This window comes from Lepus europaeus, chromosome X (assembly GCF_033115175.1).
Source record: "Lepus europaeus isolate LE1 chromosome X, mLepTim1.pri, whole genome shotgun sequence".
In the NCBI taxonomy this organism is placed as follows: Eukaryota; Metazoa; Chordata; class Mammalia; order Lagomorpha; family Leporidae; genus Lepus; species Lepus europaeus.
The window spans coordinates 32,018,475-32,042,475 of record NC_084850.1 but is presented as its reverse complement, the minus strand read 5'-3'; the positions used below and the strand labels follow the sequence as shown (position 1 = coordinate 32,042,475).

The 24,001-nt window shown below is 41.6% G+C and overlaps 1 protein-coding gene across 1 annotated transcript; it reads left to right on the top strand.

Moving 5' to 3' along the window:
* The first annotated feature begins 17,037 nt into the window (after positions 1-17,037).
* On the top strand, positions 17,038-18,639 carry TEX13D (TEX13 family member D). The gene has a single exon (XM_062183019.1). The coding sequence runs from the start codon at positions 17,038-17,040 to the stop codon at positions 18,637-18,639; it is 1,602 nt and encodes a 533-aa protein (XP_062039003.1).
* The last annotated feature ends 5,362 nt before the right edge of the window (positions 18,640-24,001 follow it).

The window sequence follows — 24,001 nt, the reverse complement described above, 5'->3', positions numbered from 1 at the left end:
AGTGGACAGATCAACTAGGCAAATAAATTAACAACAGAGCTCATCTATACTGTCAATAAATTGGATCTAATTGATATCTATAGAACATCCCAGAGCCACAGAATACACATTCTTTCTATCAGTGTATGGAACATTCCCTAGGGTAGAATATGTACTAGGCCACAAAAACAAGTCTCAACAAATGCAAAAAATTAAATCATGCCATGTATCTTTTCTGATCACAGTGAAGTGAAGCTGGAAATTAATAACATAAGAAACTCTCTTAAAATATATATAAACATATGGAGACTGAATGATATGCTCTCGAATGAACAATAGGGTCGTGGAAGAAATCAAAAGGGAAATTTCTTGACACAAATGAAGATGAGAACATATCAAAACTTAAGGGATATAGCAAAAGCCATGTTGAAGAAAGTTTATATCACTTAGTGCCTACATCAAGAAACTGGAAAGAGATCAAATAAATTATCTAAACTTGTATCTCAAGGACCTAGAAAAGCAAGAAAGAACCAAACTCCAAATTAGTAGGAGGAAAGAAAAAATTAAAAATTAGATAAAGAAAATGAAAACACAAAACAAAAGATCGGTGAAATGAAGATCTGATTTTTTTCTGGAAAAAAAAACTGATAAAAATTGGCCCAACTAACCAAAAAAATGGAGATGACCCAAATTAATTAAATCAGATGAAAAAAGGAGATATTACAACTGATGTCACATTGTAAATAATTGAAATTATAGAGTATGTTCTCCTACATCAATGCAATTAGATTAGACATAAACAAAAATGTCACTAGAAAATCCTTAAATCTTGACAATTAAGAAATATATTAGAATAACTCTTGGATCAAGAAAAAAAGGCATTGTAATGGAAACTAGGAAGTATTTTGAACTTCATTTATATAACATACAAAAACTATTCCTGTGTCTGGTGTTGTGGCTTAGTGGGTAAAGCTTCTGCCTGCAGTGCTGGCATCCCATATGGGTGCCTGTTTGAGTCCTGGCTGCTTCACTTCTGATCCAGCTCTCTGCTATGACATGGGAAAGCAGTAGAAGATGGCCCAAGTGCTTGGGCCCCTGCACCCGCATGGGAGATCTAGAAGAAGCTCCTGGTTCCTGGTTTCAGACTGGTGGAGCTCCAGCCATTATGGCCATCTGGGGAGTGAACCAGCAGATGGAAGACCTCTCTCCCCATCTGCCTCTCCTCTCTCTGTGTAACTCTTTCAAGTAAACAGTTTTTTTTAAGATTTATTCATTTATCAACACAATAGACAAGGGCTATAAACAAACATTGTGCCTCAAAGTGTCAATTTCACTTCCATAGATTACCTTTTAGGTACTCTATTAGTTACTACAGATCAGGGAGAACTATGGTATTTGTTTTTTTGGGACTGGCTTACTTCACTAAATGTAATGGTTTGCAGTTGCATCAATTTTGTTGAAAACAACAGGATTTCATTTTTTACTGCTGTGTAATATTTCATAGTGTACATATACCATAATTTCTTTATCCAGTCTTCAATTGATGGACATTCTGGTTGATTCCATATCTTAGCTATTGTGAATTGATCTGTAATGAACATGGTGGTACAGATAACTTCCATATACTGATTTCATATTCCCAGGAGTGAGATGGCTGGGTCAAATGGCAGGTCTATATTCAGATTTCTGAGATATCTTCACACTGTATTCCACAGTGGCTGTATTAGTTTACATTCCCAACAATAGTGGACTAAGGTACTTTTTTCCCCACATCCTCACGAGCATTTGTTGTTTGTTGATTTCTATATGAAAGCCATTCTAACTGGGGGGAGGTTAAACCTCATTGTAGTTTTGATTTGCATTTCCATGATGCCTAGTGATTCTGTGCATTTTTTCATGTGTCTGTTGGCCATTTGAATTTCCTCTCTTGAAAACTGCCTGTTAAAGTCTTTTGCCCATTTTACTTGATTGTTTCATTGTTGTTAAATTTTTGAGTTCTTTATAAATTCTGGATATTAACCCTTTATTGGTTGCATAGTTTGCTAATAATTTCTCCCATTCTTTTGGTTGCCTCTTCTCTTTGCTGAGTGTTTCTTTTGTGATGCAGAAGCTTCTCAAATTGATGTAATCCCATCTGTCAGTTTTGACTTTGATTGCCTGTGCTTATGGGTCGGTACTTCTCTTTCTTTCTTTTTTTTTTTTTTACAGGCAGAGTTAGAGAGACAGAGAGAAAGGTCTTCCTTCCATTGGTTCACCCCCCCAAATGGGCGCTACGGCCGGCACTGTGCCGATCCGAAGCCAGGAGCCAAATGCTTCCTCCTGGTCTCCCATGGGGTGCAGGGCCCAAGCACTTGGGCCATCCTCCACTGCCTTCCCAGTCCACAGCAGAGAGCTGGACTGGAAGAGGAGCAACTGGGACAGAATCTGGTGCCCCAACTAGGACTAGAACCTGGGGTGCTGACGCCGCAGGCGGAGGATTAGCCAAGTGAGCCGTGGCGCCGGCTAAGGGGTCGGTACTTTTCAAGAAGTATTTGCCTATGCTAATGTCTTGGTGGGTTTCCCCAATGTTGTGTAATAATTTGATGGTATTGGGTCATAGATTTAGGTTTTTGACCTTATTTTGAGTGGATTTTTGTGAAAGGTGTAAGGTAGGGGTGTAGCTTCATACCTTTGCACATGGAGATCCAGTTCTACCAGAAGCATTTGCTGAAGAGACTATCCTTGGTTCAGGGTTTGATTTTAGCTCCTTTGTAAAATATAAGTTGGTTGTAGATGTGTGGGTTGATTTCTGACATTTCAAATCTGTTCCATTGGTGTACAAGTCTGTTTTTGTGCCAGTACCAGGTTGTTTTGATTACAACTGTCCTGAGTATGTCTTGAAATCTGATTTTGTGATGCCTCTGGGTATGTTTTTGTTGTATAAGATTGCTTTAGCTATCTGGGGTCTCCAGTGTTTCCATATGAATTTCAGCATCATTTTTTTGATATCTGAGAATATTTTTGGTATTTTGATTGGTATCTCACTGAATCTGTAAATTGCTTTTGGTAGTATGGACATTTTGATGTTGATTCTTATAATAAATGAACATGGAATATTTTTCCATTTTTTGTGTCTTCTATTTCTTTAATGTTTTGTAACTTTCATCATAGAGATCTTTAACATTCTTGGTTAAACTTATGCCAAGGTAGTTAATTTTTTTGTAGCTATCATGAATGGGATTTATCTTAGCAGTTCTTTCTCAGTCGTTGCATTGTCTGTGTATACAAAGGCTACTGCTTTCTGTGTATTAGTTTTATATCCTGCCACTTTGCCAAACTCTTCTATGAGTTCCAGTAATCTCTTAGTGGAATCTTTTGTACCCCCTTTATATAGAAACATGTTATTTGCAAATGGGGATAGTTCGACTTACTCCTTCCCCAAATGTATCCCTTTGATTTCTTTTTCTTGCCTAACAGCTCTGGCTAAAACTTCCAAGTCTAAGTCGAATAGCAATGGTGAGAGTTGGCATCCTTGTATGGTTCTGGATATTGGTGGGAATGCTTCTAACTTTTCCCCCATTCAATAAGATGTTGGCTGTGGGTTTGTCATAATTTGCATTGATTGTGTTCAGGAATGTTCCTTCTATACCAAATTTGCTTAAGGTTTTCATCATGAAAGGATGCTTTTTGTTTATCAAATTCTTTCTCTGCCTCTATTGATAACCATATGGCTTTTTTTCCTTCAGTTTGTTAATGTGATGTATTGCATTTATTTGATTTGCGAACATTGAACCATCCCTGCATATCAGTGATAAATCCCACTTGATTTGGGTGAATGATCTTTCTGATCATTTTCTGTTGCATTTGGTTAATATTTTGAGGATTTTTGTACCAATGTTCATCAGTGAAATTTGTAGTTCTCTTTCTCTGTTGTATCTTTATCTGGCTTAGGAATTAATGTGATGCTGGCTTCACAGAAGGATTTTGGGAGGATTCCCTCCCTCTCAATTGTTTTGAATAGCTTGAGAAAAAACGGAATTAGTTCTTCTTTAAATGACTGGTAAAATCCAGCAGTGAGGCTATCTAGTCCTCGGCTTTTCTTTGTTGAGAAGGATTTTATTACTGATTCAATCTCCATCTTGGACATTGTGTGCATCATTTTTCTATCTTCATGGCTCAATTTTGGTAGGTTTTACGTGTCCAGGAATTGATTCATTTCCTCTAGGTTTCCCAATTTGATGGCATACAGTTTTTTGTAGTGATTCTTTTTATTTCCATGGTATCTGTTGTTACATTTCTTTTTTCATCTCTGAATTTACTGATTTGGGTTTTCTTCTTTTTGTTAGTTAGGCCAATGGTGTATCAATTTAGTTTATTTTTTCAAAAAACCAGCTCTTCATTTCAATGATCTTTGTATTTTTTGTTTCAATTTTGTTTATTTCCTTTTTCCTAATTTGGGTTTGGGTTGCTCTTGTTTTCCTAGGTCCTGGAGATGCATGAGAGCTCATTTGTTTGGTGCTTTTTCAATTTCTTGATGTAAGAACCAATTGCTATAAACTTCCCTCTTGACACTGATTTTGTTGTATCCCTTAGGATTTGACATGTTTTCTTGTCATTGCCAGAAATTTTGGGTTTCTCTTTTGATTTCTTCTATGACCCACCATTCATTCAGGAGAAAGTTGTTCAATCTCCATGTGTTTGCATATGTTAGAGATTCTTGAGTTGTTGACTTCCAGCTTCATTCTGTTGCGGTAAGAAAAGATGTGTGGTATGATTTCAATATTTTTGAATTTGCTAAGACTTACTTTATGGCCTATATGTGGGCTATCCTAGAGAAAGTTACATGCACTTGTGAAACGAATGTGTATTCTGCAACTGTAGGTTGAAAACTTCTGTAGATACCAGTTATGTCCATTTGGTCCATAGTGTCAATTAACTGTTGTTTCTTTGATGGTTTTTGTCTGGTTGATCTGTCCATTGCTGAAAGTAGGGTGTTGAAGTCCCCCATTACTATTTTATTAGTGCCTATATCTCTCTTTAGATCAATTAGCACTTTTTTTGAATAGCCAGGTATCCTGTAATTGGGTGCATGTATGTTTATTATAGTTACATCTTCCTGTTGAATTGATTCCTTATTACATAGTACCCTTCTTTGTCTCTTTTAAGTTTTTGTGTTAAAGTCTATTTTGTCTGATATTCAGGTGGTTTTTTGCTTTCTGTTAGCATGGAATAACTTTTTCCATCCTTTCTTTCTTTTCTTTTTTTTTTCTTTTTTGACAGGCAGAGTGGACAATGAGAGAAAGAGAGACAGAGACAAAGGTCTTCCTTTGCCGTTGGTTCACCCTCCAATGGCATCGCGCTGATCCGAAGCCGGGAGCCAGGTGCTTCTCCTGGTCTCCCATGCTAGTGCAGGGCCCAGGACCATCCTCCATTGCACTCTCAGGCCACAGCAGTGAGCTGGCCTGGAAGAGGGGCAACCGGGACAGAATCTGGCGCCCCGACTGGGACTAGAACCTAGGGTGTCGGTGCTGCAGGTGGAGGATTAGCCTATTGAGCTGTGGTGCCGGCCTTTCCATCCTTTCACTTTCAGTTTGCATGTATCTCTTTTGGTGAGATGTGTTTCTTGTAGGCAACAAATAGATGGGCCTTGCGTTTTAATCCATTCAACCAGTCTGTATCTTTTAGCTGCAGAGTTGAGGCCATTTACATTCAAGGTTACTATTGATAAGTAACAACTTGGCCCTGACATTTTCCATAAATATTTCTATTGTTTGTTTTGTGTTTCCTTTGTACTTTTACTGAGAGATTTCTTGCTTTCACATTCTTTCATAGTGATGACCATGTTTCTGTGTGTTGCACATCCTTAAGCGTCTTTTGTAAGGTGGATGAGTAGTGACAAATTCAATTTCTTTTGTTATGGAAGGTTTTTATTTCACCTTCATTCATAAATGGGAGCTTTGCAGGATATTGTGGATTGACAGTTTTTTTTTCCTCTGAAGACTTTGAATATATCTTGCCCTTCTCTCCTAGCCTATATGGTTTCTGATAAGAATTCATCTTTGAGTCTAATTGGAGATCCTCTGAAAGTAATCTGGTGTTTCTCTCATGCACATTTTAGAATCTTTTCTTTGTTACACTGTGGGAAGTTTGACTACAATATTTTGTGGTGAAGATCTTTTCTGGTCATTTCTATTAGGAGTTCTATGTCCTTCCTGTACTTGGACATCTCTTTCTCCAAATTGGTGAAGTTTTCTGTGATTATTTCACTAAATAGACTTTCTAATCCGTTCTCTTTCCATGCCTTCAGGAACTCCCAAGATCTGTATGTTAGGTCATTTGATAGTATCCCATAAATCTCAAGCACTGTTTTTAATTTTTCTAATTTTTTCTTTTTTTGGTCTGACTAAGATTTCCAGAGATTTGTCTTCCAACTCAGATGTTCTTTCTTTTGCCTCACTGAGTCTATTGTTAAGGCTTTCCACTTCTTTTTTTAAATTTGATCTATTGAGTTCTTCATTTCTAATAATTCATTTTGATTTCTCTTTAAAAGCTCAATTTTCTGGGAAAAATTTTCATTCATTTTATGATTTGCTTCAGATTATTTCTGAGTAGTCCTATGATTAATCTTTTGAATTCCGTTCCTGGAATTTCATCAATCTTTTCATCTTCACATTCTAGTATTGAAGTGTTGTTGTGCTCCTTTGGTGGCATCACGTTGGCTTCCTTGTTCTTATTTCTTGAATTTCTGCATTTATTTTTAGGCATTTGTGGAGATACTTGCCGAGTTTTTTTCCCCTCTGATGGCTTTTATCTTTGCACTATGCCTATTTGGCTTAGTGGAGTGTCTGATCTTTCAGTGAATAGGAAGAGGCATGTGCTGGGTGTGTCCAGGGAGTTCTGTTTTGAGTTCTAGGGTGGGGGGAGTCTCCAAGGTGACACCCACGTTGGACATAGTATATCTCCTCTTTCTTTAATCAGAGGGAAGGGTTTGAACAGCTCTGTTAGCATAGTCTTACCCTTACCCTCCTCTCTTCCAAGATGATCAACATCTGGTTACTATCCCCATCGGGTGCAATATTCGTCTGTGCTGGCACAAGAACCACACAAAGAATCCATATAGTCCTCAGTATGAGCATGGATCCCCCCACAGTGACCCACTCCTGGCAATCAGGTAGTCCTGAGCATGTGGAACCGTCCACAGCGACTGCCTAGAGACCCAGCCTCAACCTGCATCCTTCCATACAGCCACATTGTTTCAACAGTTCCAGCATACAAGGCTCCCACAGTCATGGGGCACCCAGGATCCACCCGTCCTGCCACTCCATCCTGTGCACAGAGAGGCAGAGACTCTCCCAGAGCCAGCTGCCTGTGGTTGCTCAGCCTAGAAAGCTTGAGCCCCAGGGCCTATGATATTTTGGGAGTCTGGGGACACCTCATAGTCTGACATTGGTACCCAGTCTGTTATCAGTTCTCCCAGCCAGACTCAGGTGTCTCCCTTTGGCTGGTTGCTGGGCACAGGGACACAAGCTCGCACAGCTGTTACATACATACAAAATGGCACTTGCCCTCTCTCAGCCAGTTGTGGGGCACCATTGTAGGGGGATAGAAGTAGACAGAAACATGCCCCCTTTTTCCCTCTAGGTTGGGCTCTAGGCTGGACTCACGACAGGCTTTCCCTGCAGCTGTATCTCCAGTGGCTTGTGCTGCTGCAGTCTGGTCTCTTCGTACTTTCCAAAGTTGGCACTAAGGCTCTTGGCTGCTAGAGTCCTGGTTTTATCTTAATTTAATCAAGAATCTTAACATGGAAAGCAACCCTCCCCTCCCAAATCTTACATGATTCTCCTATGATAGCCTCTAGTAAAAGTCAAGTGCACACTGTATAGTAACATGTAAAAGGGAGCAGCTAACTGAGCAACAAGTGTTGCTTTCTAGCAGTATCAATTAATATATGGTTAAAATGAGAAAAAAAATCTAGAATATCACCAGAATATTGCTGAGACCAGTGGTTTACATATTCTGGTTCATAGGTCAACTCTATCAGGATTTCCTGGTGAACACTTTGAGTTCCCATCCTTAAAGAGTTGGGATCCAGTCCTGGAAATTTACATCCTATAATTTCATTGGGTGATCCATTCTCATGGACATTTAGACTTGGGAAACAGTACCTTGTACCATTTCTCTTAATTAACAGTTGTCTTCATGGTGCTATTTAAAGTGATCTCATTCAATAAGTGTGTGGAATATAGAAAATCTGTTGCTATCAACGTATCACAAATAAAATTGTAGAGACATGCATGGAGAAATTCTTCTAAGTATGTACTCACATATATACACACCATGAGACTTGTACAATTTTGTTAATTATAACTTGTTACTGGCAAAAAGCTGGAAATCTAAATGCATGAAGAGTGGGCTCTTACACAGCAGTTAAAATGAATGAAATAATCTACAGGTATCATCATAGGAAGATCTAGAAAAATCATGTCAAATGAAAAATGTAAGTTTGAAAAGTTGATACTTCCTATCAGAGTTAATGCTAAATATTATTTATAGAAAATACTATCTTCAAGAATATACACAGGGATATCTATGTCAACCTTGGGCTATTTTGGAGAAGTAAGGGAATAAGGGAGGGGAGGAGAAAATATGATAGAGGAGGTCATTAGTTACATCACTAACATTAAATTTCTTTAAAGGAAAAGATCTAAAGTATGACAATATTGACAAAGTATTCTCAAATATACCAGTCTACTACTTCATCACTGCCTGATCTTGTGCAGATTGTTTAACTTTCTTGAGTCCCAGAACCCCGATCTGTAAAATGGTATAATAACTGTACCTATAATTCACAGATTATTTTGAGGATCAAATGTTATGTTACTATATAACATTTTCACATAGTAATGGCATAGTAAGCACTTCCTGAATTATAGCTGGTGTTATGATAGGCCAGAAAGTATAAAAAACGTTCATTCAGTTGGTGGGTCAGAAAGGACAAATGGGAAAAAGGTGCATTCCAGAGAGATGACATCTGGCATTTCAGAGCAGATGCATCTTTGCCGAGGGTACAGGGCTTGGAGCATGTCCAAGGGCAGAGAGAACAGGGCTGAAATATTGCTTCCTTATTCTGTTTCTCTATTGGTTGCAAGGTCTGTCTCTCCTGAAGTGTGCGTGTGTGTGTGTGTGCGCGCGAACTTATGTTTATTAGGGTAGTAAGAAATGAGAGCCCTTACTTGGCAGAAGGTGATCTAAATCTTGTGATCTAAATTCTTCTAAGTTCTAATCAATTCCAAATTTCCTTAGAACCAACAGGCACCTTCAGAGAATGGTCTGTTGTCTTCTAGCCACTGCCTTGTGAAAACCAGGATGGCAGTGGAGTGTGGGACCCAGGCGCTGCAACTACAGACTTGTGAAGAAGTCACTGTTACCTCTTTTTAGCCTTGAGCCAAGTCTGGAAGGAAAACTGATCTCTTTTATTGATGGCTTTATGGCCCATCCTTCTCAGGTTAGGAAAATTTGGCAAAGACAGTTCACCAACACAAAACAACTTTGTGTCTGCTCACTCTTATGGCTTATTTTACCATATACACACACTTGTGTTGTCACTGTGGATCAGGTAAACTTGACTGAATTGTATTTGCTTACAATGTGACATTGTGTTTAGCTATGCTCACACTTGTGTTGATTATCTGCAATGGGCTACTGCCCATGCAGTATGCTCACACGTTAAAAATCTTCTGAGAACATGTCTCTAGTATTTCTGAAATAAACTGCCTCGTTGCCTCTTTTCTTTTTGTATCTGCCAGGCAGTTACATTGAAGGGGTCATTGAGGGTACAAAGTACAAGGAAAGAAAGCGTAAGTTATAAAAGGTGTAAATTTTCCTAAAGCAGTAAAAGGTTGTTTCTCAGTACTCAGCACATACAGCTTATATTTACTGTATATGCCTTTTCTCTATTCTATTTACCCCTCTGACTCCCGGGAGATTAAATCTGCACAAGCGTAGCTACACACTAATATGATGAACTTTAAAATGTTATTTTCCTTCCTTTATCATCAATGATTATCATTTAAAGTCGTTTTGAAGGCTTTGTGACAGAGGTTGTACTAAGATTGAAAGTATATGAACTTACTGAAAATCATGTAAAATTAGCTATGTTTTTAATGTGGTTTCTCAGATTGATTAATTTATGCAATTGGATTGTTCTGCTGCCTTGTAAACACGCATTCACACTTTGCAAACTTGCACACCTGCAAAGTGAAGTGTGGTGGTATTTATGGTATTATCAGTATTTCATCAAGAATGATAACTCAGTCAGGTTACCTTTTAAATCTACTTTATAGGCCATTATATATCACCTTCCTGCTTCTGTGCAGTAGAAATTGATTCCATAAAGGTCCCAAAAACCAAAAGAATTTTAAATGTAGTATTTTTTAAAACACCTTGGCATTTATGAAGTGTTATAACATTAATTTGGAAATAGTTGGAAGTTGTTATAAAGTTTAACAGTATATGAAAGCACTTTCTCAAAGATAGATGTATCAGTTTGGATGTGGTGAACTTTTCTCTTTACAGGTGTGTGTGTCTTTAAAAAATTACTTTTCTCCTAATAGAAACTATGACAAGGTTATGCCCCTAAAAGTTTCAGTCTGAATTTTAACCAGGGTTATGGAAATTGTGGAATAGTATCTGTTTCTCCTCCTGTCTTTAATTAGTCATTTGTTCCCCCCTTTTGGTATTTATAAGCACTATATTTAATAGGGGCTATGCTAGATTCTAGGAATTCAGAGATGAAAAGATGCAGTCTCTGTTCTTGGGACTAAGTCTAGTTGGTGAGACAGAAGAATAAAAAACTAATTACAGCATTGGTGGTGGAGAGGTTGGGAAAGGCTTCGTGGAGGAGACCATGGTTGAGCTAGAAGGATGAGTGATAGCTGACAAGGAGATGAGATTAATCTTATTTGGGATATTAATGGTTATGGGGTATGATAGCACTCTTTATACCAAAAGTAGAGTAGGAAACATCAAGCCTCCATCCTTCCATAAAAATATCCAATGAGCTGGCACAAACTCTAAGAATCAACTTTTTCATAACTCTAGAATCTAGTCAAAAACAAAGCGGATGAGGGGAGAGCAGAGTGGTGAACAGTATTAAAGCTGCAGCTCAGAACACCCGCATCCCACATCTGTCTTCAGTTCCTGGTTCAACTCCAAATTCCAGCTTCCTGCTAATGCACACTCTGGAGGTGATGGTGCAGCTACTTGGGTTCCTGCTACTCACGTGGGAGACCTGAAATGAATTCTGTCCCTACCCTGGATGTGGCAAGCATTTGGGGAGTGAACCAGTGAGGATCATTCTCCTTCCTCTACACTGCCCCCCCCCACTTTAAAAGTAAATAAAATAAATTTTCAAAAGCCCCCAAACTTACAACAACGAAGGGAAAGGCTGAGGAAGAGAGAAGCTGCTGCACTGCAGTAAGGGAGCTCTCTGGTACTTTAAATTCCTCACACACCAGATCAGAGGCAGCCAAGAAGACAGCAGCCTGTACTCTTGGTGCAGGTTGCCAAATGCCAGAAGGAGCAATATGGACCTTATTTTCCAAAAGCTGTGGTTGTGTGTTTCAATCTGCCTACTAGCTCCCTAGAGGAGTGGTGCAAGAGCTTGCCTGTATTTTGTCTTTCTGATTCAGAGTATTCCTAGGGCTGGGGTGGCTTCCCAGGTGGCATCTGCCAAAACATTTAAAGTGAACGTATTGACTATAGAAGTCTGGGGCAAGAGGTAGCAGTTAGAACAAGCCATAGATAGATCAAAAAGCCTGGTAAGAAAGAGGGAGGGAAAGGATTACACGGGGAAGTGAGGGACTTTTATAAAGCTCCTGCATTAATTAGAGAATTGAGAAGGCCATGCATATGCCCAAGAACGGACACATACTCAGAAAAGGCCTGAGGGGGCCAGCACTGTGGCACAGCGGGTTAAAGCCCTAGCCTGAAGTGCCAGCATCCCATATGGGTGCCGGTTCTGGTCCCAGCTGCTCTTCTGATCCAGCTCTCTGCTATGGCCTGTGAGGGCAGTGGAGGATGGCCCAAGTCCTTGGCCCCTGCACCCACGTGGGAGACCTGGAGGAAGCTCCTGGCTTCAGATTGGCGCAGCTCCGGCGGCTGCAGCCATCTGGGGAGTGAACCAGTGGATGGAAGACTCTCTCTCTCGCTGTCTCCACCTCTCTCTGTAATTCTGTCTTTCAAATACATAAATAAAATAAATCTTTAAAAAAGGGCCTGAGAAGATTCCAAGCTTCCACTTCTTGCTGATTTTCAGTTTTTACATAAGGAGGAAGTGAAGGCAAAGGCAGCTTTATATTGGTCTGGATCAATGTTGAAGGATTGTACCCAAACTGAGTCAATCTTCCGAGAGTGGGAGAGTTTTAAAAATTCTTTCTTTAAAAATTTTGGGACTTCAGTTGTTTATGGAAACTGTCAATACACACTTGTTGACCACTAACCTCATGAAACACAAACTTCAATGGCCACAACTGACAAACAGAAACTGTATGAAAATTATTTAGCAAAATAACTAAAACAACATCCCTAAGTAAACAGCAACAAACTAAACAAAAAATTGAGTTAACTTTTTAAGGATTTATTTATTTGAAAGAGTTACAGAGAGAGGTAGAGACAGAGAGATCTTCAATCTGCTGGTTCACTCCCCAGATGGCCGCAATGGCCGGAGCTGCACCGATCCGAAGCCAGGAGCAGGAGCTTCCTCCGGGTATCCCACACGGGTGCAGGGGCCCAAGGACTTGGGCCATCTTCCACTGCCCTCCCAGGCTATGGTAGAGAGCTGGATTGGAAGAGGAGCAGCCAGGACTAGAACCAGTGCCCACATGGGATGTGGGCACCGCAAGCAGAGGACTGACCTACTGCGCCAAGGTGCCAGCCCCCCTGTTTTGTTATTTCTAATTAATCCTTATCATTTTCTTTTTTTTCTGCTGGCTTTGAGTTTTTTTCTTTTCCTAATTCTATAAGGTAGGTGTTTGGTTGTTAATTTGATATGCTTATTTGTTTTGAAAAAAAAAAAAAACTAGGCATTTATAGCTATAAACTTCTTTGGAAGGTATGTTTTGGTTTTCCCTTTTCTCAACATATTTTTAGTTTATCTTGTGACTTTTTCTTTGGCACAATGATTATTTAGGAGTGTGTTAATTTTTACACAGTAGTATATTTTGAAATTTTCCTTCTGTTGCTGATTTCCAATGTCATTCTATTGTGACCAGAGGACATATGTAGTATAATTTCAATCTTTTAAAAATCTATCGAACTTTTTTGGTGGCCCAACATGTAGTATATTCTGAAGAGCTTTTCATGCGCACCTGAGAGGAATATGTAATTTGTTGTTTGGGATTGACTGTTCTATAGATGTCTTTGTTTTACGGTGTTGTTCAAGTCTTATATGTTATTCTGATAAGTCTTCCAATTCATTACTGAAAATGGGATATTGACAACTCCAACTGTTCTTGCAGAACTGCTATATCTCACCAATCTGTCAATTTATGCGTGTATTTTTGGACTCTGTTGTTAGGTGTATGTATGTTTATAATTGATATGTCCTCTTGGTGGAATAATAATTTTAAACATTATACAGGACTCTTTTTATCTCGTAACAGTTTTTTCTTAAAATCTATGTGATACTTGTAAAGTGAGTTTAGCCCTCATTTACTTACTACCTCCATGGAATATAGCCTTTTCTTACTTTAAAAAAGAGGATTTATTTATTTACTTGAAAGGTGGAATTACAGAAAGAGCTAGAGAGGAAGAGTGAGAGAGATATTTTTGATTTATTGATTCCTCAAAAGGCTGTAACAGTCAGGTCTGGGCCAGGCAAAAGCCAAGAGCCAGGAACTCCTCCTCGGCCTCCTATACTGGTGGCAGGGGCCCAATTTCTTGAACCATCTACTGCCTTCTCGGGCTCATTTATCAGAAGCAAACTAGCCAGGACATGAAGCAGCACTCCAATATGGGGTGCTGGCATCACAAGTGGTGGTTTTACCTGCTGCACCACAATGTCAGCCCCTGGAATACTCTTTTCAATCCTTTTATTTAAAAAATTGTTTATTACAGAGGCAGAGAGAGAGGGATCACTTATCTGGTTCACTACCCAAATGCCTACAACAGCTGAGGCCAGACCAGGCCAAAGCCAGGAGCCAGGGATCTAATATGAGTCTCCCTTGTGAATGGCAGGTACCTAACTACTTGAGTCATCACCTGTTGCTTCTCAGGGTGTGCATTAACGGGAAGCTGGAATCAGGAACAGAGCCAGGAATTGAACCCAGATACCCTGGTATGGGATGTAGGCCTCCCAAGTGGCATCTCAATTGCTTTCCTGAATATCCACTCCTCAATCCTTTTACTTTCAACCTATATTTGTCTTTGGGTCTAAAATGAATCTCCTATAGACAACACATACTTGCAATAGATTTAAAAATATTATCCATTTTTCTAGTCTTTGTTTCTTAGTTTAATATAGTTACTGATATGGAAGTACTTCCAACATTTTATCATTTGTAATATCTTTTCCCCTTTAATTTCTCCATTATTGTCTTATTTTGTGTTTCATTATTTTTATAATGTGTCATTTTGATTCTCATTTCCTTCTTTGCAAATTTTTAGTTATTTTCTGAGTAATTACCCCAGGATTACAGTTAATGTGTTAATTTTTGACAATATACTTCAGATACCAACCTAATTTGAGTAGTCTACGAAATTCTTTTCTCATCTATAGCTCTATTCCCTTCATGTTGTTATTGCCATAAATTACATCTTTATATATTACATGCCAACCAACATGAATTTATATTTTTTGTTTCTTAAATCACATATTTAAAAAAGAGGATTTAGAAGCCAGAATACATTAACTATATTTTTTGTTTTTATCTATATAGTTACCTTTACGATGTGCTTTATTCCTCATTTGGATTATAGTTATTCTCCATTTCTCCTAGAGAAGATCCGTATCACAGGAGGAGTTTTTATTCTAAGGTACTATTTGACACCAGGGTTGTGCAGGTAATACAGGAATGAATTTACAAGGAAAATACAAGGACTTCATGGTTCAATCATTTAATTTTCATTTTTTCTTTAATCTTCCCTTCTGAATTATTTTTAATTTTTTTCAAGATTTATTTATTTGAAAGAGTTACACAGAGAGGAGAGGCAGAGAGAGAGAGAGAGAGAGAGAGAGAGAGAGAGAGAGAGAGAAGTCTTCCATCTGATGGTTTACTCCCCAATTGGCTGCAATGGCCAGAGCTGCACCAATCCAGAGCCAGCAGCCAGGAGCTTCTTCTGGGTCTCCCACATAGGAGCAGGGCCCAAGGACCTGGGCCATCTTCTACTGCTTTCTCAGGCCACAGCAGAGAGCTGGATCAGAAGTGGAGCAGCCGGGTCTTGATCTGGCACTTCAGGCCAGGGTATTAAACCGCTGCACCATAGCACTGGCCCCTTATTTTTAATTTTTTAAAAATTTTCATTTTATTTGAAAGACACATTGAAACACAAACACAAACACACACACATACACACATACACACACACACCCCTTCCATCCACTGATTCATTCCTCAAATGCCTGCAAGGAGCCTGGAACTCCATTTGGGTCTCCTACATAGTTACAGGGGCCCAAGCACTTGAGCCATCATTTGCTACCTCATAGGATGCATTAACCAGGAGCTCGGGACCAACCGAAATGCAGCTCGGACCAACCCCCATATTCTGTTATGGGATGTGGATGTCCCAAGTAGCTTTAAAAAAAAAGATTTATTCGAGAGGCAGACAGTGAGACAGATCTTCCATCTGATGGTTCACTCCCCAATGGCTGCAACAGCTAGAGCTTTGCCGATCCAAAGCCTGGAGACAGGAACTTCTGGCCTCCCACATGGGTGCAGGGGCCCAATGATTTGGGCCATCTTCTACTGCTTTCCCAGGCCATAGCAGAGAGCTGGATTGGAAGTGGAACAGCCGGGACTTGAACCAGTGCCCATATGGGATGCTGGCACCACAGGCAGAGGATTAACTCACTGCGCCACATCCCTGGCCCTCCAATTAGCTTTTAACAACTTTGTCAAATGACCATCCCTCATTAAATTTTCTTTTATGTTTTGAGATTTATTTGTTCACTTGAGAGGTATAGAAAGGGTGTTAGGAAGGGAGGGAGGGAGGGAGGGAGGGAGAGAGAGAAAGAGAATGAAAACAAAAGAGAAGAAAATAAAAGAAAGATCTTCCGTCAGCTGATTCATTTCCCAAATGGCTGAAATCGCTGGGGCTGGGCCAGGCTGAAGCCAGGAGGCTGGAACTCCACCCAGGTCTCCCACGGGGGTGGCAGGGGCCCAAGTACCTGGGCCATCTTTTACTGCTTTCCCAGGCACATTAGCAGGAAATGGGATCAGAATTGGAGCAGTCAGGAGTGGAAGCAGGGCCATATGGGATGCCGGCATTGTGGGCAGTGTTTTAATTCATTGTGTTTGCAACAGCAGCACCTCGCTGGGTTTTCTTGATGGTGGAGGATTGTAAATTTATCTGATCAGGGTGAGGAGCAAAGCGTGCAGGCTGCATGACCGACCCCATAGAATGTTTGAAGCAGTAACCGAGAGTACCCGGGATGGAGCTGAGGTAAAAAGTCCTCATGCACACGCCTATCCAATTCTACCACCTCTCTAGGAATTCATTCATAATGCTGGGACTTGTTTTTTCCAAGCTCGTGGAAACAGTTTCTGTTAGCTCGCCGCAGGCTCCAGCGCGAGCACTGACTCTGTCTTCCCTGTAGGTGGCGCTGTGGCACGTGAGGCTGTCCCAGCAGGCCTTGCGTGCGTGACTCAGTGCTTTGCTCTGTGACGCGCCACTTGCCAACGGTTGGTGTGGTGAGTGAATCAGTCGCTTGGAGTGACCACCAAAGGCAAGGCGGGAGAAAGAAGCGAAGCGGGTGGCTAGGACTGAGCAAAGACTGAAACAGGGCCGAGCCAGGAGGCGAGGGAGGGGTGGACCAGTGGCGGCTGCCACCGAAGGCGGTTGCCTGACTGGCCCGCGGCGGCCATGGCTGTGGACTTTGGGGATCCCGCCAGTGGTTTCCACCACAATGAGGTGATCCGTTTTATCAACGATGAAGTCCTCATGAATGGCGGCGGCCCGGAATTCTACGTGGCCTTCCGCTCCCGATCCTGGAGTGAGGTCGAGGACCGGCTTCAGGCAGTCGTGGTCGACCCGCAGGTACCGCGGTCCCTCAAGAGGGCCTGCGCCTGGAGTGCGCTGGCTTTGGCTGTGAGAGCTGCCGCGAGGCAGAGGGAGCAGCAGATGCACAGGCTCCAGCAGCTGCAGGAGCAGGTGGAGGAACGCGAGGTAGCGTCCTGGGCTCTGGCCTCTGAGCTGCAGCAGCTACGAGAGAAGCGTGAGATGGCAGCAGCACAGCTGCACTACGTACGGGCCGCCCTGCAGGTGACGCTGAATGAGCGCGATATGCTGTATCAGAGGCTGCTCCAGATGGAGCCATCTACCCAGTTTGCCCCTCCAGGCCATGAAATGGGTCTCGGGCTGGGGGCTGAGCAGCAACATTGGGCTGCAGCGTGGCCCCTGAATATAGAGCAGCGGAGAGGGATGGTGGCTATGGAGGCACATGGCAGGCTGTTTGGCCAGATGCCAGCTCCAACAGCTGTTGTTTCCATGCCTGGACACCCAGACCCCTGGGTCCAGACTGTACAACCACCTCTGCCAATGACAGTGCCAAACTCTGTTCCTTTCTACCCACCAGTGGGGTTCCCATTCTTGCTACCTCTACAACCCACGGTATTCATGGGAGCAGAAGCTGCAGCAGTTCCACCTTCACAGCCTCCTGTGGGGATCTTCCCACCTGGCCCGTGGCCTGCAATGGTCTTCCAGGAGGTGGCCCCTCAGAAGGACAACAACCAGGAGGCAAGTGCTGAGATCCTCCAGGAGACAGTCCCCCCTGGGGACAACACCAGCCTCAGCCAGGAAGAACATCCAGAGATACTCCAGGAGATGGCCTCCCTGGGTGATGGTGGAAGCCACAACCAGGAAGAAGTCGTGCAGGGGATCCAGGAGAGAGCCGTTCCCAGTGACACAGGGAGGCGCATCCACGGAGAAGGTCTAGAAGGCCCTCGGGAGATGGCACCTCTGGAGGACAAAGGGAACCATACCCAGGGAGAAGATCTAGTGACATCCCAGGGACTGTCCCTTCTCGTGGATAGTGAGTGCAGTAGCCAAGAAGAAGAGCCAGGAAAGTTCCAGGGGATGGGCACCCTGGTGTTTCACAGAAGCCACAGCGGGCAAGAAGGTCCAAAGAAGTTCCAGAGGATAGCTCCCCTGGAGTTTAGAGCAAGCCACAGCCAGCAAGAAGGTCCCGAAGAGGCCCAGGGGTTGGCCTCCCTGCGAGACAGCAGGAGCCGTGGCATAAGAGAAAGCCCAAGGAAACCGCACACACAGTCGCGGAAGGCCAAGCAGCTGAATGGAAGAACACCCTTGGAGTCCCAGCAGCAGCCTGCCCTAGGCTACTCTCCAGGAAATTGGGACTGTCCTTCGTGTAAAACCAATAATTTTGCAGGGCGCAAATGCTGCTTTAAATGCAAGAGAGTCTTTAGGCCAGTTGAGAGTAGATGCGTTGATCCAGGACAAACTCATTGATTTCAAGAAGGTAAGTAAGAATGAAAACACCCCCCCCCCAAAAAAAAAAAACAATTTCATAAGATTCCCTTGCTTATCAGAAACTAACTTACACACAAAAAAATTGAAACCAAACTTATCATAGAGAAAATTAAATTACTCCATCATTCCATTACCCAAATTAACCACTTTTGAGCCCTGTGGGTACACATACACACAAATGCAGATGTATTTATATTTTTATTTACTTGAACAAAGAGGGACTACTTTTGTCTATAATGCTTGCTTTAAGTGGTGAATTTCTCATAACTGCATTTAAGTTTTGCAGGTGATGCATTCTGGATGGCTGATAGTGATTGACACCCTGGAGGAGCTGCAGTCATGAAGCCTTGTTTGTTTTCATTCCTGACTTCTTTAACTCTTTTCCTTGAAGGTGCCATGTTTGAGTATTTAGCTGGGAGCAGCCCCTTCAGTTTAGAGTTATAAGTTGTGTTGAACTTTAGGAACACCACTTTTCCCTGAAAATGCTATCGTTCCTTTGGAAACCCTAGCAATTTTCATGTTTGCTGCTTTTTTCAATTTCATAGAAGAGATCCCGTTTTGAGTGTCAGCCACACCAAACCTGCTTATTGCCGAAGAAGCTGAACCTGTCCTATTAGAAGATCTCCCAAGAGCCAGAAGAAACACCTGATGGACCCATATACTTCAGTGAGACTCCGGTGGAGAGAGGATCCCAGAAATGTGAGAGATGTGTGGACACTCATTAGGCGGATTAGAAGAACAAGATAGTTCTGGTAGAATTGTGTTTTTCCACTGAAACAATAAATTAATTTGAAAGATTTTTGGGAGCTGTTATATTAATTGCATAGGTGATAGCAAATTAAATTAATTCCACTTAATTCATTAAACAGATATTGTATAGTTTGTGTTACAAGCTAGACTTATAAGTTATTGTCTGATGCATATATCATAAACCTTTTTTAGTTAGTCTGGTTAGATGATGGGAGAGAGTATAATTTGGAATGTAGATTCCATCAAGGGTATAGATGCCTTGCATGCAATGTGGCCTTGGGAAAAGCCAATTGAAATTACAGTCAGATCTGTTTTTTTAAAAAGATTTATTTATTTATTGGAAAAGCAAAGTTACAGAGGCAGAGAGCGAGCGAGAGGTATTCCATTTGCTGGTTCACTCCTAAATGGCCATAATGGGCAGAGCTGAGCTGATCTGGAGCCAGGAGTTTCTTCCCAGTCTCCCACGCAGGTGCAGGGACCCAAGGACATGGACCATCTTCCACTGCTTTCCCAGGGCATAACAGAGAGCCAGATCAGAAGTGGAGCAGCTGGAACTTGAACCGGTGCCCATAGGGGATGCCAGTGCTGCAGGCAGCAACTTTACCCACTATGCCACAGTGCCGGTCCCTTCAGATCCATTTTTGAATAAAACTCATCGAAATAGTATCCTGATCCACTTTTTAATAAAACCTGTTGAAATAATATCTAGGTCCATTTTGGGATAAAACCAGTTGAAATAGCATCCAGATCCATGTTTTGCAGGGGCTAGGTGTGGGGCAACACTGATTGAAATAGCATCCAGATCCACTTTTGGGCAAGACCCATTGAAATGACATCCGTGCCCCCCCCCCTTTTTTTTTTTTGCAGTTCTGAGAGCAATGTGAAAGAACTTGAGAACTTGAGTAACCAAGCTGTTCATCACATTGCCCCCAAGTGCAACAGATGAGCAGTGGCAGAAATCAGAAAAGAGGCCTTATGAAAGTGGAGGCAGGTCTTTTCTGATTCTCTGCTGGTTTCCTCCCTTGGGAAGGACAGCTGTTTTCCTTGGTTTCCCACAAGACTGCCTGAAAGATCACTGGGTTTCTTTGAAGGACAGTGCTTAGGAGAGTGTGGGCTGCACATTCTGCTCCTTTGTTTTAGGCTACCCTCATCCCTAGGTCCTTTCCGGTGAGCAGCACATGAAGGACCGACTTTGAGGCTGCCAGGCTAGAGATGGTGTTTCTCTTATGAGGACTGACTGGCCTGGTCTGGGCTAGCATTCTTGAGAGTGCCGCCTGGGCCCCTTCCCTCCCACTACAGGCTCTCTCTTTCCCATGGCAGCTGCTGCAAGGCAAGGTAGAGCCCAGAGGTTGAGGGAGTTAGATACAATCTTAGTCTGAATCAAAGGTGTCCTAGAGTTCCCTCACTAAATCCTGCCTGACTCACTGAGATCAACCGTTGCCAGGGGTTTTCTGATTCTAACCAGTAATAAAGAGTGTGTACTTGCCTACTATGTCTTATGTGTCATTTGTGTTTCTGGGCAGATTTGCTCAGAGGTGGCAGCTTAAATCTTTTCCGCATCCCACTGAGGAGAAAGAAAGTTCGTTCTCAGTCACTGCTGGAGGGCCCCTTTCTTCTTGTGAGTTACCCAAGAATTGGCGTAGTGTACGTGAGACTCCTGATTCACCGTGACTGTCCCCGCTGCTCTCACTGTCCACATCTGCATAGTACCTTGAAGGCGGGCATGTGTGCTGCTCCGTAGCTGGGGAGGCACAGAGGATGGAAACTAAAAACCTGGGGTCCAGCCTCCCTTCTGTGTACCAAGAAGGGCTGTTTCCCTGAGGCCCTTGTCTCCCTGAGATCCACTGATGTCCCAGGAGCAGCCCCCCTGCCCTCCAGGCGCTGTCCCCTCTTCCATGCATAATCCAACCGAGGTGCTCAGGATTTGGGGAAGGAGCCAGGCTACAGACTGCTCACAGGATAAATGTTCCGAGAGGTGAAAGGGAAGAGCGGAGAGGCCAGCTACCTGCTTGGCACAGGGACATAGAGCAAAAGCGACCCTGCCCCACCAGCTTTCTCACTTAGAGTTGTGACTACAGCGGGTAACTTGGGAAGGGAGGGCCAGAGAAGAAAGGTTCCATCAGGGAAATCAGATGCAAAGCTAGGTTTTCTGGGTTGTGGAAGGTTTTGTGATACTCTTGTGTGTGCTGAAAGCGCCAATTATAAGAGATTATTAATGGTAATGAGAGCTACCACTGAGAGCTTCCTATGTGCCAAGCACCCAAGGTATGTTACCTCTTTTGGTGACTGTAACGTGTAACAGGAAACCAAACCAACCATTCTTTGAAGTGGGTACAAATGTGGTAAGTTAATACCCAAATTTGGGAATTGGTGGCTCCAAAGTAAAATTTTACTGGTTCCAATATCTGTCCTCTTTTTGTAATGTTATACTACCTTAAGCTTCTACCCTTACAGAATAATACATTTGCATGTTAGCAAGGATCATCAATGCTTAAATCCAATGAAGTTGTAAGGGAGAGACTTTGAGGCATAATGGCAGTCGTGGTGACACGTCATGGAGCTGCTGTTTTAGAATCTCTCAAGTTTTGTGATATGTGACCACCTAGGCTACCAGTGAATAAGACCATTTATTATTTTCATTTCCAGATAAAGAAAAGGGTGGTAATTTAGGTCATGGAGTGGTTTATGTTTGATTCAGCTGACTGACCTTATGAAAAGTTTGTGTCTAAGTTTAATATAATTAAGATAGAGCACATCTTGACTACTTACCTGAAATCTGTCTGAATTACTTAATTTGTTTTAAGTAGATAAGATGCCAGTTATAAATGTCCATTGTATGTATATATTTTTTTCAGTGAGGAAGGAGGAGGAAAGGAGACTTCAAAACCTAAAAGGTAATCTGTAAGAGTGAAATTGATGCTTTGTGATGTGATTTTGAACAGCCCTTGTGTTGACTGTTGAAGAACAATGTTTTTTGTTTGATTTTTTTTTAAAATTTTTTTCATACTGTTTGAACTCTCTATTTAGGGTTAATCTCATGAGTATAAAGTAAACTGAAAATATATCTTTGTAAAAAAAAAAAGAATGGAAATGGGAGAGGCAAGAGGAAGAAGAGTTGGGAATACGGGCAAGAGAGATAGGGTGGGAAGAATCACTATGTTCCTAAACTTGTATAATTGAAATGTGTGAAGTTTGTATTCCTTAAATAAAATTTAAAAAAAGGAAAAAAGAAACTTCAAGCTCATGTTGCAAAATGGGGACTGGAATTGATGCTTTTAAATTCAATCATGATGCTAAGTCTATGACAGAGGCAAAGAAGTGCATAATTTCTTTATTGCATCCTTTGTAAAGTCTCAACACCATGGTAGCATATCCTTGTTATATGGTGCAGCCACTGTACATAGCACTCTTGAGTGGTTTCCTCACTTTGAGCCACATGATAGGGTGAATGCATTTACTGATGCTAAACCTCATATGCGTTTAAGGATACTAAACAACCCTAGCCTCTGAGGTTGAACAGATTTTCTCATTGACTATAATGTTTATTTTTTGCATTTAATAAAAGTGTCTAGAAACAATGAAATAGGCATAGGGAGTGTTGCTGCACTGGGTATCAATACCCCCAGGAAGCCTAGTACAATTCCTTGAGTACAACTGTCCATTTGGTGCACTGTTGGAAGCACTCTCTTCAATGGACCCAAGAATTCTTCCAGCAGGCCAGATTGTAGCCTATCTAGCCTAACTTCTCTGGGGGCATAAAGCAATTGTTGGAAAGCAGTATATCATCCTGAGTGTCAATTTTAGAGGCAAGCAGTGCCACCAGGAATCTTTAGCTTCCTTTATTACTTTATAGATCAAGTGCACAGCAGGCATTCAGGGCAGGCTTGCTATGAGCTGGGCCAAGTGCTCTACTCTGTGGAAGGTATCATTATTGCCCTCACTGACCTCCCATTCTATTAGAAGAAATAAGGTAAGTACGCACAAAACACTAGTTCGCAAGTCTTTTCATCACTTGTTCTGTCATATTTTTTTAGCCTATAGATGTCAATTTTTGTAAGATTCTATGTATGAAATGGCATCAATTAATAAATGATCATTTTCTTTTTTAAAATTAAAAAAAAACCTATATAATTATAAAGCTCCTCACAAAGTTCATATGATTCTAAGAACAACCACTTATCATTTTAGTACAGGGTTTTTTGAGGATTCACTGAATCCTATTATTAATACTATTATTTTTACATATAGCCTAATCACAGGCCAAAGGACTATTTTATTGGGCTCTTTGTAATACAATACCTCAGAATCCATTAATACCACCTTAAAATTCTATAAACTTGGGAATAACAATTAGGGACAAACCTCTCTAGAAAGCTAGTAGTTTTTTTGTTTGTTTTTTACTTATTATTTGAAAGGCAGAGTTTCACAGAGGCAGAGGCAGAGAGAGACAGACAGGTCTTCCATCTACTGGTTCACTCTCCAAATGGCCACAACGGCTAGATCTGGGCTGATCTGAAGCCAAGAGTTTCTTCCAGGTCTCCCACGAAGGTGCAGGGGCCCAAGGACTTGAGCCATCTTCTGCTTTCCCAGG

Bases quoted from the DNA above. Each gene is read 5' to 3' on its own strand.
- TEX13D (XM_062183019.1), top strand. From the start codon at position 17,038: ATGGCTGTGGACTTTGGGGATCCCGCCAGTGGTTTCCACCACAATGAG.